This window comes from Leptidea sinapis, chromosome 33, assembly GCF_905404315.1.
Source record: "Leptidea sinapis chromosome 33, ilLepSina1.1, whole genome shotgun sequence".
Lineage (NCBI taxonomy): Eukaryota > Metazoa > Arthropoda > Insecta > Lepidoptera > Pieridae > Leptidea > Leptidea sinapis.
The window spans coordinates 2,679,840-2,696,794 of record NC_066297.1 but is presented as its reverse complement, the minus strand read 5'-3'; the positions used below and the strand labels follow the sequence as shown (position 1 = coordinate 2,696,794).

At 33.0% G+C, this 16,955-nt stretch overlaps 1 protein-coding gene across 5 annotated transcripts in view; it reads right to left on the bottom strand.

Annotated features, from left to right (window-relative positions):
- Window positions 1-16,955, bottom strand: part of LOC126974764 (uncharacterized) — a 116,864-nt gene that overhangs the window by 20,613 nt on the left and 79,296 nt on the right. For all 5 annotated transcript variants that reach the window (XM_050822422.1, XM_050822421.1, XM_050822426.1 and 2 more), the window contains one exon: window positions 16,754-16,820. In XM_050822422.1, the coding sequence (XP_050678379.1) occupies window positions 16,754-16,820 (67 nt within the window). The remainder of the gene's footprint in view (window positions 1-16,753; window positions 16,821-16,955) is intronic.

Genomic DNA, 16,955 nt, shown 5'->3' with positions numbered 1-16,955 from the left:
GATATGTTTGTACGTATCGAAAGACTTAAGAATGGTTTAGACAGAACAAAATATCACCAAGAAAACGTCTGATGAATAAAGAATGTTCTTTTGAAATGCACCAAATTTTCGAATAAAAAATAAAAAAATTAAAATGTGCTATAGACCTCAATGATTTTTGATGATGGAGTTTGGACATTGTCATCATAACTATCATGCATCGCTTTGGTAACGTGAATAGTGCGCCATATATGAAAATTTCAAACGGATTGATTTTTTATGCATTTCTTATTAGTATCATGTTTTCTATTATTACTGAAGTATACAAAAGTACTCCGTCATGTATAAAAAATGCCTGCAAACTTGATTAAAGCAAAGTAAAGAAAAGTCTCCATTAAGGCCTCGATACATAATTTTGTAAATAATAAAATGAAGGAAATAATTTGAAAATCACATTAATTTATAATTGATGGACAAATGCAATATGTGAGACAAATATTTTTACTTTTCTAGGCCATACTTTCAACAAAAATAATCACAGGGTTTTAGTTATATCGCTCAAGCTTAAAATATTATTTTTTTGCTATCTGTCTATAATATTAAGGTCTACGTTTGTGATATTATCAGGCAGGGCCGGGATCCCATTGTCTTATGTTATTAACATGTCTCGTCATATTCGACGATGATATTTTAGAAAATTGTAATTTCTCTAATGGAGCTTTTGTTATTAAATGTTGAAGAAACCTCTATTTACCATAATACTAGCCGTTCCCGCCCGCTTCACTGGGCGGAGTTCAAAAGGAAATAAATTAATGAAGGAACGTTGCAATTCGGAAAATAATACAGTAAATAATATAGTAGACATAAACCATCTAGGATTAATTTCGCATCGAATGGTTGTAGTTTCATGTCGATACGTTCAGTGGTTTTGGCTTGATTGAGCCTCAAACAAAGACCATTTTTATTATATATATATATATATTGATAAGTACAATATTTTTATTTCGCTGTGGAAGTTTTAGAATCTATTTGTAACTGAATATTTATATAACGGGTGTCAAAACTATCTATAACGTGTTTTCCCATATATGAGACCTGACTTATCGAAATCGTAACTGCTATTTCGGTGATATAAGAAATTTTTATTAATAAGGACTGTTCATTTAAGAATACAAATATACTATGTGGAGCGCACTTAAAGTTTACGGAATTAAAAAAAAATATCAAAAAAAAGGGTTTTTGTTTTTCAAAATGTGATTTTCAAGCTATTCCAGTAGCGTTAGTGCACTTTGTTACATAAATAAACCAATTTTGCAAATATTAAGGGGACTCTTACGACATGATCATGGAAAAATGTTTTTCACACTCTTGGATAGAATATTCTAGTTAGATAGCCTAGTCTTTAATGATAAACGTTTGGCGCGTAACTGTTTCTTCTGTTTTGGGAACAAAAAGAGCTGCAAGGTCTGGACTTTATGCGGGTAGTTCATAATTCTACATACACTAGGCGTGTGACAATTTGCATTATCGTAGATTAGGCGTTTATTGTTAGTTTTAGTAAAAACCTGCGGCAACCAAATTGGCGAGTACCGATCACTATCCACGGTTTAATGATCTTCCAAAGCAACCGTAGGCACGTGTCCAGTTATATTAGAAAAGGAACCAATCATCCGCTTAGAGACACTTTGGCCGCCTCATCATAAAATACCCATACGCTCGTTTGCTCCTTTGTTTGCGATCGTAGAAATAAAGACATGTTTTGTCTGTTTCTAAATGACCTGTTATTAAGTACAACGTCTAAATTACCTAATTAACGTATTGAGGTGCGAATACTTTTCAAGCTAAGTTTGTAAATCTCCTCAATCCTGCAGGTAAAACTTAAAAACTAATGGAAATCGCATTATCAATGTTGCAGAATTAAATGGGCCGAGATGACAATCTATCATCAAGTGGATTCTTATTTGACGTTTAATGTCTTACGGTTATAGCGAAAAACCAAAAGTTGTCCAAAACTTTCAAAAAATGACTAAAGCAAAAAAGCATTATTGGAATACAAAATAATTAAAACAATTAGACACAAAATGGTTAAATTTCGAGGGCGTACGTAAACTCCATCGACGTATTAAACATCGAACGAATCAGATATATTTATCCATCTGCAATCTGATTATTACCATCGGGTTCAATAACTGCATCATCAATTCCTCGCATCCGTGCCTCGGCCTCCTCTATCTCAATTGACATTTATTCCTTGCATACGTGCTTAGGAACATTTAGAGGAAGCGCTTTTTGTGTACATTCAAGGTCATATAGAGTTGATTCCAAAAATATATTACTTAAGTTATTAACATTAGTATAATAAATAGAAAGCTTTTTTCATGTCAGTTAAAGAATTAGAGCTGTTATTTCTATTAAGTAAAACAATCGTTTGAGTGACGTATCGTTGATAAATCTTGTTCAACTCTCGAAGGCGAGAGGTCCAGAGTGAGTCCCGCATCGCTCATAAATTTTGTTTTTAAATTTAATTTGTCTAATTAATCCCAGAAGTGATGGTTGTTACTTAAAAAAATAACAAATTGTTTAAATCTTTAAATTGCATCTGTATCCTGATTTTACAATAAATGCATGAGTGAAGGTTGTTGAAAATTAAAGTTGTGACACGAAGCTTTTGTGGAATACTAGGAAGGAGCTATGCTTATAGTGGTATGTATACGAGCACTATACTTTAACTTCAAAATTTCAAAAACTTGTACATATTATGTGTAATTTGTGTGTATAAGAGTCTTACAAGCAACAGTGGACTCTCTTTGTAAGATAATCTTGAAAATAATTATTGCTACTGGTTCGATAAGATTTTATTCAAGCATTCCTCATGGGAATTCTTCCTGAAAATTTATTATCAAATCGGACCATATTCAAATATTAAATTATATCTGTGTGTTGACGTCATTATCGACTAACGAATGAATTCTAAAATAAATCTAGATACTTTTAACAAGCTCCATCTAAACTTTTATAATTCCTTCCTATTGCCTTTAAAATGTAAATGCACTTAACATTAAAATTTTAAAATTTCAACCGTACGGCTTTCAAATAGGTCTTATTTTTCACCAACACGTTCAACTATAGTAAGTTGATACACAGTATTGATTGGTTTATTAAGATCGTTTATAGAAAGAAGGGGCCTATTTAAATCGGTTGGTTGTGCCGTGGAGGTTCGAGGCGTGGTTGAACGAAGAGCTATTGATGGCTGTAACCACCTACTTTGGTTACATTCATCATAAATAACCAATGTTTTCATAATGAATGATATGTTATGCTAATTAATTGGTTGCGCATTCATATTAATTCATATATCTGCGCTTTTTTTCGTAAATAATCTATAATGTTATCGATTAAAGATTAAATTCAAAAAGGAGACTTCTTAATATTTCCGCCTTAAAGATTTGACAGTATATTTAAATATTTTAAAATATAAATTGTCTTATTCGTACCATAAGTTTTTAGTCGATTTTAAAATAAATCCGTAGTTTTTTACGTCACTAATTTTTACGTCATTAATTTTCCTAATTTTTGATTGAATCGGAAAACGATACGTTACGTTTTCCGAGTCCCACATAACTGAAAAAAATCTAAATCAAATTATTCTAAATTTCAAAGTGTTGGAGTGTTTACACAAATTAAATTTATAAACAAAATTTATGAACGATGCAGGACTCGAACCCGCGACCTCTCGTGCTCCGTGGGAGCGCTCTTCCAACTGAACCAACCATTCGAGTTACGTAAGGTTCATAAATCTTGCATGAGTTGTACATGCTCTATTTTACAGTTAACCTGATCAACACAAATTTTTGCATATTAGCACGGTTCACAAATTTTCAAAATCCCATTAGAGATAACTGTGGAGGTATGTTAAGTCTATGGATATGTTTGAGGTGTGTTGGTTCTTAATAATTATTATCTATTGTTACTTAAGATTTGAAGTAACCTATTCAAATAACTTCCCTTAAAAAAGTACGTCGTAAAATCAACTCGTAAATACAAAGTCCACAATCAAATATGGAAGTTGGTATAATCAATTGAATTATACCCACCCAATTTGTACAAGACCAAATAGATATTTGTATATAAGCGTGACCGTGACGGTAGTAAACGAAATTCAATTTAACATGCCTCAGAGTTACTTAAATTAGACGGAGTCATCTAAATGCGTCGCCATTGAACTGAAGTTAAACGATAAAACTGAAAGTAAGGGAAAAACTTGAATCGATAATATCCTATGAACTTAAATACTTACAGTTCTCATTTCATAACTTAGATAATTTATACGTCTGGATAGACTATGTCAGCTGTGAAAACGTAAAAAAAATGACTTTAGAACTAACCTCTGTTGCACTCTAACGCACACTAACACAAAGTGTCATACAAATCGCGAGTGCAAGACGTAGCTTGTCACGCACACTAAACTAATATTCTTGGCCTGTTTTTATCGGTTGTATTTGTATATTGTATCTAGACGTATAAATGAAAAAACGAGAAGAGAGTGACATTAGATATTTATATCTACTATTTTACAATGTTTATTTTAAGCCTTCTTAGGTAAATTTATTTGAATTTGAAAGCTGGATTTTTATGGAATTGATTCAATCACATTTTTTAAATCTATCACTATTTAAGTGAGACAAAATCTTATAATTTACAAAAATGGAGGCATATTTTGTATATTATGTTTAGTATTAATTTTCTGTTATGAAAGGATATTTTACATCTAACCGGCATACCAAAAACTATAAATAATTCTTTCAACTTCTATTAAAACATGAAAATCAGGCCAAACAAATTAGACACCCGAGGTAGTGTTCAAAAGGTCTATTAAGTTTAATAAGTCTATGCGTGATGGTAAGAATTTAGATTGTTCGATACGATTCTTAACGGTATACAAAATTTTGATGAATGCGTGAATAGACAGACTAATATTATGTTACGTATAAGTTAAGTTTCATCTTACGTAAGTACTTACTATACGAAGAATTGGTATGTTTTGGCTTCGTTTTTGTTAGCAATGTACTATTATACAATTACTGTACACTTTTTTAATTACAGTAAGGGACGAGACGAGCACGACATTCAGCTGATGGTAATTGATACGCCCTGCCCAATGCAGTGCCGCTCAGGATTCTTGAAAAACCCAAAAATTCTGGGCGGCACTACAATTGCGCTCGTCACTTGTTGTTAAGTCTCATTTGCCCAGTAATTTCACTAGGTACGGCGCCCTTCAGACCGAAACACAGTAATGCTTACACATTACTGCTTCACGGCAGTAATAGGCGTCGAGGAGACAGTGCCCTGTGAATGGCTTCACTTAGCGTTGCATAGGACGTCGCTTAAATGTGTGTCTTCTACCGCATTTATCACATGGAGTGTTCGCATTTTCGCACGACATGCTCAAAAATTAGAAACGCCGCAAACGGGTAAGAAAATCACGTGATGGAAAGTAGTGAGCCAACCCTCCTTTGGACATGGAGTCAAAAGTGCCGGCTGTTAAGACCGCCGATGTGTAGCATTTTTCACAGTATGATTTTTTTCAAGGAATTTTTCCACATACAAAAGAACCTTGGAATGAACTTACTTGCGCAGTACACGACAATACAAGTTACCGACGAAAAACGCGTATGCAGCCATTCTATTATACCTCGTGTTGTAAGAGAGATTCTCTTTCATAAAAAGACATCAAAAAGTCGACAGCGGGCGATCGGAAACAGCAACATAAGTCTTGTATTACATTTCTTTGTTTAAACATTCATTAATTACACACAAGTCGTTGTACGACGCGTTGAGATCGTAAAGCCTAGTCGGCAGATGAAAGGGGTAATTATGCCGGAGATCGCATCTGAAACGATCGAAAGGTCTACATGATGGTTGGTATGCTGCAAGGAAATATGATTTGGTAAAATTTTGTCAGATATAAAGAATTAATGTTAGGTTAATTATGGCACGTGAGACATTTCCCCCCTTATTCATAATAGTCTGCAAACTTAAAGCTTTGCTAATTCTCAATCTGTCTTCTTCTATTAACCTAAGTCAGAATGAGAAAAAACACTCCTTAGCGGCTGTTTTAAGTTAGCAGACCATTATGAATAAGGGGGTAAGTCTTTATCTCAGAGTGACGAGCGCAATACGACGTGGTTGAGGTTAAATAGTGGTCTTAGTCGTAATTCTTTATCAGAATCTGAAGACGGTTGGAGCAGTCTGCGCGAACCAGTGTCCTAGTGTTTGTTTCTAGTGAACTCCTAAATTAATGAAAAGATTTTAATAGGGAATTACTTCATGGAGTGCAGTTTAGTCCAACTTGAGAGATTGGATAATTTTATTTCGATTTGGGACCCATAATTATTTTTATTTTCAATATTTGTTTTGTATTGACATATTTTCTATGAGAGAATTTATTGACGCACGGTTTGACAGTTTTCCTGTGAATCCATTTAATTAAAACAACAGGGAATATATTACGAAACAATTCTTGATTTTTTAAAATATTATTCACAAATTCATATAAACAGTATTTTATTTATTATATACAGAACAGCTAGGATCTTATACATTCCTGTAATGATATAGGCATCTCGATAACTTTAAAATCTCTTTACACAAAGCCGCGTGTAAAACACGTAAGTCAGACCAATCAATTAGTTCTAAACCGTACAAAATACGTCTCGCATTACAAATACCAATTACTGGTTCCGAATGTAAAATAAATTCAACCAATTAAATACAGAGGTCGCTACTCGATACACGGCACAATCGATTGTATCGAGACTATCGATTATCGATGTATCGATTCATGAATAAGTTGTCTCCGGCATGTTTTACTAGCCGCATAAAGAAGTTTAAAATAACTTGAAGGAATCTTACAAGAGAATTTGTGGGCTGTTTGAAGTAATTTTAAAGTGGAGACACTTCAACAGATTTTCTTCAAAAGTCTTACAATTTTCTGGTGTAACTGGGTATTGTCCCACATACTCCTATAGCCTATATGAGTATGTTTGCATAAAAGCCATATCAATTTTTGCTTAATTATTATAACATTTAAATCAATTAACTGAAAATCATTTCACGTAAAGTCTTAGTGTAATGTACCAATGTATTATCTTGTAATAGTAATACACTAAAAAACTATTTTTTTCTACCGATATTAATTATTTTTATCTCTAACTACCTCTACTATACTCGCGAGTTGGGACTTGACATCCGCGAAATGACTGGGTACGTACTACGCATATACTATCGTTGTTTCTTAAGACTATTTTATATTTTTTTTATTGTTTTTTTTTTTGATTAAGGGCCAATTGTCTAAGAAATAAAACTCCGTGATGAGCGCAAAAATGAAAACCTCCATCCTTATATAAATATGTCTCTTGTATTATTTTGCAGAATATCGTGAAGATTTGATGTAATTTGTGATCAAATTTGGTACAGCAATAGACTACAGCTTGGGAAAGGACATAGGCTACATTTTATCCCGAAAAAAAAAGTACGGAAAGATTTGTGAAAAACAGAATGTCAATCACGTCGATGAGCTATAACTATACCAATAGTAGGTTTCGTTTGCCATCTAAGCAATCTTCCTCGAAATAACATTCATATAATATGTTGGGAACGGAAGCGAAAACGGTAACCGGAACTAGAATAGGACATGAGATAATCTTCAATTCCAAACTTCCTTAATATTCTTAAGAACGCTTTACTTACGCCTAGGTAGGCGGACGAAGTCGCGGGTATTAGCTAGTAATTTATAACACAGCGTAACAAGAGATGTGTCAATAAAAATAAAAATTTCACTCAATAATTCATCTCCCGTGACAAATTCTTGTAACTATTTAATACAACGAACAGTATATCGGTCCGTTTGTTTATATTTTTATATGATATCATCACTATTCCACGAACAACTTGAAATACTTGTGCATTCATAAATTAGCCCTTATCATCACTACTTTAAGGGCTAGTATCGTGTGTCATTATTGTATTGTTCTCAAGTTATTCGTGTGGATATATTAAACAAAATTCCTTGTATATATACTTTCTTAAATAGGTTTATCCTTGGAATACAATCGTGTTTCTTCGTTTGTTGTAACGTTTCCATAGCGATGTAGAGTTAAAGAACTAATTAATGTTATTACAGTTTTCTTACCAGCTCCTTTGCACAGGATACCGGCTAGATTATGGGTACCACAAGTAAAGTATGTAAAAAAGTAATTTTTTACGTTAGCATCGGTGAACACATTGATTGTGTTTGCAAGATATTATTGAAAAATTATTGGGACGAAAAATATGGACATCTCAAAAACTGTTTTTTTTAATATTAAATAGTTTTTTAAAACGTATAAACAATGACAACAACTGAGGATCATTTTCTTAACCGACTTAAAAAAAGACGTTAGTTATGGCGTAACGTTTTTATGTACGAACCCTTTTCATTATTAAAGCTGCATTAAGTACAAGCTAGCTTTAGCTTCAATATATACAAAATTTATAGCGCGAATATAAAGCATCTATTGTCTGTTTGTTACAATATTATTTATATCTGAATAAAAAATATAATAAAATATTATATTTTGCACTCTAAAGCGTGCAATAAGGTTAAAAGCCTATCCATATAGAATTCCAATTTGAAGAAATCCGAGTGCGGTCTGTGAAGCCTTAGCTATAGAAATATTCTGAACATTATCATAAAAGCGGCCATACAGCGCGGTCGCATAATGCATTATAATTTTATACAAAGATACAAACTCAAATGAATATGCAAAAGCGATGCGCGAGCGCATATACGATTGAGTTATTGTGATAGTGTGCGTGTTTGCGTGAGGGACTTTTCATATAGAATGGTGGGTGTAGGGCCGCTTTGTTCTGGCAAGTTTGATGCGGAAAATATCTAAATTAATACGCATTCCGTATACATATTACAACCAATGTGAGGAAGACTAACTCTGAACAGATCACAAAGTATGGAGGAGGCCTATATCTTGCAAAGGAGAGAATAGGATGACTAGCATTTGTCGTCAAATTACTTTATTGCTTATTATTTATATATATTATTATTATTATATCTATGGTAACCACATCGTCTAAGTTAAATGAAGTAGACATATTTTTATTATTTTCAATGGTTTTAATAAAAATCATGAAAAATATGTTTTAATGAAGATTCTATAAGCATATTAAGCTTACAGCTTAAATAGTATTGCAGCGTTACCTCTAATTTTATTAACAGATCTTTTTATGTAATTATAACAAAACAATTATTTTTACAATAACGTTTTGTTATTTCGATCACGTTATTTTTAACATAATATAGTGCCACAGTATTACTTTCTATATATTCTGTTATTTGAGGCTGAATTTGTCAATAAAGACACCCGTCGATATGAAGATATCCGGTCCACGCTAGTGCGTGCTCGTGTGCGCAAGAACCTTTTGCACGCACACACGCACGACCGTTCTTTACGACGTCTGCCCATTCTGCGCGGTGCCACAAAGAAATTATACGCACATTAAACCTGAAGGTGTTGCCTTTTTACTCTTCATACTCGATGATAACTTTCTGGATTCGAGCGTATTCCATGCTTGTGTCATTTTTTTACGTCAGATCTTTTGACGCGAGTTAATGGTATTTGCTGGCTTTTGTGAGGTGAATATTTTTTATTTATATTTCTCAACCAAATACGTACAGCAAAGGTATTCTACAGAAACCAGTGAATATAATTCTTATAATAGTGATAACCTTATAATAAGAGGATCAACTTAACGCCGTCACTTGAGCGACCAATAAAGTACCTAGCCTTGAATGATTTATTCTTCAAGCTTGAATAAAATTAATATCCAACTTAAAAATGGTGAAGAAACGAAATCATCGACTGTCTTTTACTAAACAACTATATATATAATGGTTCTAGTTACATATATTACGTATTTTGAGTTTGATGATGTGAAGCACAATATCAAAAGCTTCATCTAAATCCAAAATTTACGACATATAGTGTGAAAATTAATGAATTAAAAAAATCCTTCAAACCTCGTACTCATTGTACTAATACACGATCGATTTCTGATTAAGTGATCGTAATCGAGCTATTAACTGATTTATCGACGTTGTCGATTATCTTGCAATTATCGACTTTGATTACATTGCACTAATTATACAACTTATTTAATATGTTTAACGTCTTCACTCGTTCTACTTGCTGTATTAAACCATCAACTCTTTAACATTAAACGCATTCTTTTAAATGCATTTATCCGTAAGGCTCTTCAGAAAAGGATAAGGAATTAAAATGGATTACTATGGCATCGATTGTATTTATATTTTTAATTCTTGTCTTTGATAAAACACATAATAATAATTCAGGTAGCATCAACCAAGGCAAACCTCTTAAAAAGTTGAGGATCGGTATTCTTTTACAAAAATTCCCACACAAGGTCTTTTTTATGGAAAACGAGCGTACAGTTCACCTGGTGTTAAGTGATCACCGCCGCCCTCATTCTCTTGTAACACCAGAGGAATCACAGGAGCATTTTTTTGGAAGAACCCATTTCGTATCAACCCGGAAATACCGCACTAGGAAGCTCATTCCACAGCTTGGTTGTAGAGAGATATTTTAAATGTTACATGTTTATAGCTGATTATCATAACGCCTTTTTAGTATAGGTACAGATATTTAGGTGCCTAAAAGGCAATATTTTAAAATATAACAGAATGAAGGCGTAAGGAATAGCAATTAAACGTAAAGCAACAGTTATACAACAAAAGTCAACCATAAATTATATTTACAGAAACAATAAATAAAACTGGAAAACGCCTAAAAACTATATTTAATAAACAAAAGATCCATCCTCGGGCGTCTTCAGGTCATTAGAACGGGACAGATGAATCTCGACTTAAACGTGAAAAAGATAAAAGATGAGTTAGTGTGGGAATGTGATAGATTGTAATCGAAATCTTGGATTATAATTCGATATTACATTATTAGAAAGTGTATCAAATACAACTTTGAGTACACTTTGTTATGGTGTGTAGAGAAGATGGATGAAAGTGTATTTACTGCACAAATGTATGTAGTTTGGAATTGAAGATTATCACATGTCCTATTCCAGTTCCGGTTCCCATTTTCGCTCCCGTTCCCAATATATTATATGAATCTTATTTCAAGGAAGATTGCTGTGGCAAATTAAACATACTATCGGTATGGTTATAGCTCATCGACGCGAAGTTCAGTTTTTCACAAACCCCGCGGGAACCATGGATTTTTCCAGAATAAAATGTAGCTTGCGTCCTTTCCCAAACTCCAGTCTATCGCTGTACCTAGTTTCATCAAAATCAGTTTAGTAGCTCCGGCGTAAAAGCGTAACAAACAAACTTATATTCACATTTATAATATAAATAGGGATAGGTAAAGATTCACTGTTTCAGAACAATTCAAGATTGTTTTCGCATCAACAAAAAATAATTAGGTATTTCCAAATATTTTATCTTAATGTTTTTCTTATGTGTAACTTGATGTTTAGTGATCACCGCTGAATGCTCTTTCACAACGCCGGGATCATAGATGCAAGTCCTTTATGTGGGTTGTAGCATTTTTTTATGATACATATTTGAAACAATTTCAATTGTAACTTTGAACACATATGAAACTGATAAACGCAATATGATAACTTGGAAATAAACATTTATAATTGGCATTCAAACACCTGGTTAAGGAGTCCGAGTTACTAACGGTTAAGAGGTTGTTATTTATGAGTATATATCTTTGTATTAAAATCCTTTTCCTTTGTTTTATGAATTCTAGCTGATGGTGATTGATACGCCCTGCCCATTATAATGCAGTGCCCTTCAGGATTCTTGAAAAACCCAAAAATTCTGAGCAGCACTACAATTGCGCTTGTCACCATGAGACATAAGATGTTAAGTCTCATTTGCCCAGTAATTTCACTAGCTACGGCGCCCTTCAGAACGAAACACAATAATGCTTACACATTACTGTTTCACGGCAGAAATAGGTTGTGGTACCCATAATCTAGCCGGCATCCTGTGCAAAGGAGCCTCCCACTGGTAAGAAGCCTTCCTTGTTTATCCGATGTAGATTTATGACAAAATATCGAACTAATGTCTTCATTTGGCTTATACATTAATATACTAAGAAAATAAGACTTCTAACAACACTATAAACAAAATTGTGCATAAGTTGACAAACTTAATCTCATTCACTTATCAATCTTTGGAATTTTGATAGTAGTGTTTAGTCTAATGATCAATTTCAAGGAACTGTGTCGGAGTATTTCATTCGCAGAACTTTTGTTTTTACAAATGTTTGCGATATCATTAAAATAAAAAATACAACTATGAATATAACTTTTCAACTTCTTCTTTAGCTCGTTGTTCGAGAACTACTGAGAAATGGGTTTCGGTGTTCTATATTAGAAAAAATATAAAAGATAAATACCTAATACAGCGAAGGCAACTAGAAAGGCATGAATATCCGAAATTTGCAAAAGTTTAGTTAAATTAACAAAAAATTAGAAGTAAACCATATACTATGTAAATTACTACAAACATCCACCCTTTATGGGCCTTTCATAAAAATCTAGTGTTGGTGTCTTCGATAATTCCGCTATGGCAAAATAATTAAAAACAGTACTAAAAAAATAAAACCAAAAATATATTAATGAAACGAAATGTTAATGAAAATAAAGAACGAAAATAATGAAAACATGAATAAATGAAATGAAATAAAAAAAATAAAAAAATGTAATAAAACATACGATAAAAGGAAAAATCTAGTCTTGTAATTGTAAGTTAATACTTTTGATGATTTTTTATTTAGTTTTATAAACTAACGTAAATATTGTACATCGATTCAACAAAAGTAAAATTGTTACACAGCAATAGTTTAGGGACTATCACGAAATATTCCCCACATCCTAAGCGGCCCCTACTTGTAATTGTGAAAACCTCGGTCGTTCTAATCTGCTCAATAGAGCACATTCATTCAATTGAGCTGAGAGAACTCCGGCTATTTCATAATGCCCTGGTACTCATCAATCTGTGTTACACTATTTTTATATTCGGGACATGTATTTTTATTACACTGGGTCCACTTGATGGCACATAATATATTAAATTAGATACTCCGGCTTTCAGCCTACTTTATAGTAGGTAGTTTGCTCCATAATCACACCTTCATTTACGCCTTATAAATTCTTGGAAATTAGAGTTGTATTTGCTAATTTTGTAGTTTTAATATTCCCAATTAAAACAACTAGAATAAATAGATTAGAAATATAAGCAAGGGTTACACTATGTGCTTCAATGAAGTTAACATTTTCAATGAATTTTTTGAACACAAATGTTTAGAATCTCATAAGAAAAACTAACAAAAAATCACAGGCGACCTTTCAATCGCTAGGAATATTAAAAACTATTAATTCGTTTATAAAGTATACTTACTATCAAATAAAATATCTCCTTTAAGAAACGTAACCTAATAATAACTTCCGTAGAAAGATTATTTTTTTGTCAATATCTCTGTAAAAACGTTCCAAAAATAGAAAAAAAAAGGATAGGGAGTAGTGGTATCTCTCCTTCCCACTGATTTGCTACGTAAGAAGCCAGCATTCACACGACAATCAGCCACAAATCAGGCACCGGACGCTGTGCAACTATCGCGTGGTAAACGGGAGACTATTTGCCTACTCGAGTTCCCGCAACCACTTGTATCAGCTCAACTCTTCCCCACTTTAATGCATCATTGGAACATTAAAGAAGGAATAATTATCTTCTTAGAATTATTTTTCGTATTCAACTTCTCAGGAACTCTTAAAGATGTGCTTGAGAGTTTCTTGTTTTTAGTTCTAGAAATAGTGGTAATATTGATAAACTAACATTTTATAATAAAGGTATCCTCGGTATCCTGGAAGTAAATTCATTCCATAATTTAGTACATATATGGAAAAAAGTATCTTTAAGAGACCACCGTGGAGGGACACCACACATTTAGATGCAAAGGATGATATTTGAGCTGTAGGCAAGAAATGCGATGCAGGAATTCAGTGGAAGGAAACAGTTCCCTGGAACCCTCCTCGTAAAAATGTGGTTGAAAATATACAACGAAACGACGCTAAAACATCGAGACATATCTCCGAAAATTCTAGCAATTAAAGTTCTGCGTTGCGCAGTCAAATGATTCGACCTGATATTGGAGTGCGTCAGACCAGAGAGATGGGAGAAATATTCAATATGTAACCACTAGCCAGTCCTACGCCTCACATAGCATAAGAATGCTTGAGGTATTTTCTCGCTCATAAATGACACGAAGAGACTTCGAAACAAATTCTAACTAACCACGGTACTAACGATGACTCGAAATTCTGAGATGTTCCTTGTAATTTCCATAGTAAAGAAGGCGTTCTTCTGAGACGTCTCGTTGTGATTTCTTTGGTAGAGAAAATTAACGGCGGCCAGTAGACTCCTTATACCTTTATATAGAATTGAAAACAATTTAGTATACTGAATGCTCATTGGTCAGGTAACAATGACAATATATCGTAAGTAATTGCCACAGCCGACAGTGGATGAAATCTACGTGTCACTAGAAATCGTTCGCCCATCATCAAGCTTCAATGGTTAAGGTCGATGTGTTCATCCTATCCCATCTTCCTGAAGGATGTAATATCGTCCTATCCCATCTGATAATATTGGTATAGTTTTTCAATTAAGGTTCATTGACCAAAAAATAACAAAGACGACGCACAGTATAAATTAGTAGTTGTCATATTTCACGGTGGAGTGTAAAGAATCTAGTGTTTTGTGGAGAAATAATTTAGACTGTGTAATTACCGTTGTTTGGGCGTTTTGTTTGAACGTGAGATGTGAGAAGTTTTGTTTGGGAAATTGTCAATATCATCTTGAATTTTAATTATCGATCGGTGTATGGCCTCCAGGAAGCTGTTATTCAAATTTGAGTTCATTTATATTTTATGTATTCTTAGAAATATGGTTTAGGAGGCGATAGTCTAGCGATTTGGTATGGCTTTTGAAGGTTTCTAAGTTTTAGGAATATTTGGAAAAAAAAATACAATAAGAAAAAAATGTTTTTAATGTACGTTCCTTAATCTATCTGTTAAATGTTTGTGCATGAAATTGTACACTCATGAAATCTACCTTCAATTGAATTATTGCACTATATGTATATAATAAATGAATATTAAATTGAGAATATCATAGATACTAGAAAAATGTTTAAGGTTAAAGTATAATTTTGAGAATCAATTGCAAAACAAGATTGCAGATCACTTAATAATTGGTAATTGTAAATTGCAAGAGCAATACCACAGAAACAATAAGAGCACTGCTAGTTCTTGAGGATTCTTTTGAAAGAGATGTTTTAAATTTAGCTCTGAAACATTCAAGATTTTAAAAAACCTAAGAAATTATCCCTTGGCTGTATATTCCAACTATAGGCATATCCATTTTGCAAATACCAAATATAATTTTACGATATCGATTAAAATTATATTTATTTTCTGTCAGCGAATAAAGAACAAAAAAATATATTATTAATATGGAAGTTGGGTGAGACGTAGATCACCGTCGCGGATGAAGTTAGCATTTTCCTTGAAGATGGATACCACAGTAGACAAGCATTAAGAAATTAAGGGATTTGGAAGAAGCTAAGAAGGTATACAAGAGCCGTGCCTTTTCTATTTCGCCCAATCCATCAAAGATAAGCGTTAAGATAAATAGAATTAAAAAGTAATGTAAAAATACATAGTTGTTAATCTTTATCTATCAGTATTTGTGGTAACAAGACGTCAAAATTAACACCACGTGTGGAAAATTTCACAAACTGGCCACACTAATTGAACACTAAACGGTATAATGAGTCGGCACACTTATCCGTTTGTCTCAGACACGTATTAATTATTTTAGTTCTTCTCTATTCAGTTTAGTAAAATGGAAAGTTCTGAACTTTTCGCAGTATCTCAACGCATTCCTGTTTATAATAATGGAGTAAATTATTTTCATGGAATCCGTTAACTGTCCGACTGCATCCGTGAAGAATAAAAAGTATTAAATTTAGATACTTTAGTGTTAGAAGTTAAAAAGCTATTTTGCTCTTTTTTACATCACAGTGTTGCTAACCTAACTATGCAATTACGTCTACCTATTTTACCATATTTGAAGTCAACGTTGAAATCTTTAACTTATAAATCTCTGTCGGTGAGATAGTCGAGAAGAGAGAGAGAGATTACAAAGATTAACAAGAGGGATTTGGAAAAACTAAAGATTATTAAGTCAAATGACTGTGGTCCGTTATGCTCTAATTTTCTGAGAGAATAATAACAAAAAATCCAACAAACATGAAAAGGAATATGTTGTTTGAAATAACTATATATTTTTCATTTTAATTATATACCGTTGGTTTTTAAATAAAATAGCCCTGAAACAAATTGACAAAGAATCAGTTGAGGATTCGATACGTCTCGGAAGCGCCATAGCATCAATGCTGACAAACGCAATCATAGATAAAAATCTGAAAAGAAATAACTATCCTTCTTGTCGATACCACATGGATACCTTCAACAATAGCTTCAAAGGCGCGGAATTCAATTCCGGTAAATCTTGTAATAGCAGTGAGATTATACTATTAAATGACCGACACACTCTTGGCTACTTTGTTTCCTTTTCGAAAAATGTAAGTAGATTGTAAATTAGACTTACCACTTGCTTGAAATTTTCTTTCTTGTGAATCTTCTGGGTCTATCATTGACTGCTTTTGAAAGAAACCCTGCAAGTGATTGAATTGAATTATAGTAATCTGAACATGATGTATATCTTTTCAATAACCTATGAAACTAAGATTGCCTTTAAAGTGTTCATCTATATTGAGGATATTCTTAAAGTTATCAACTTATTAGTTAAA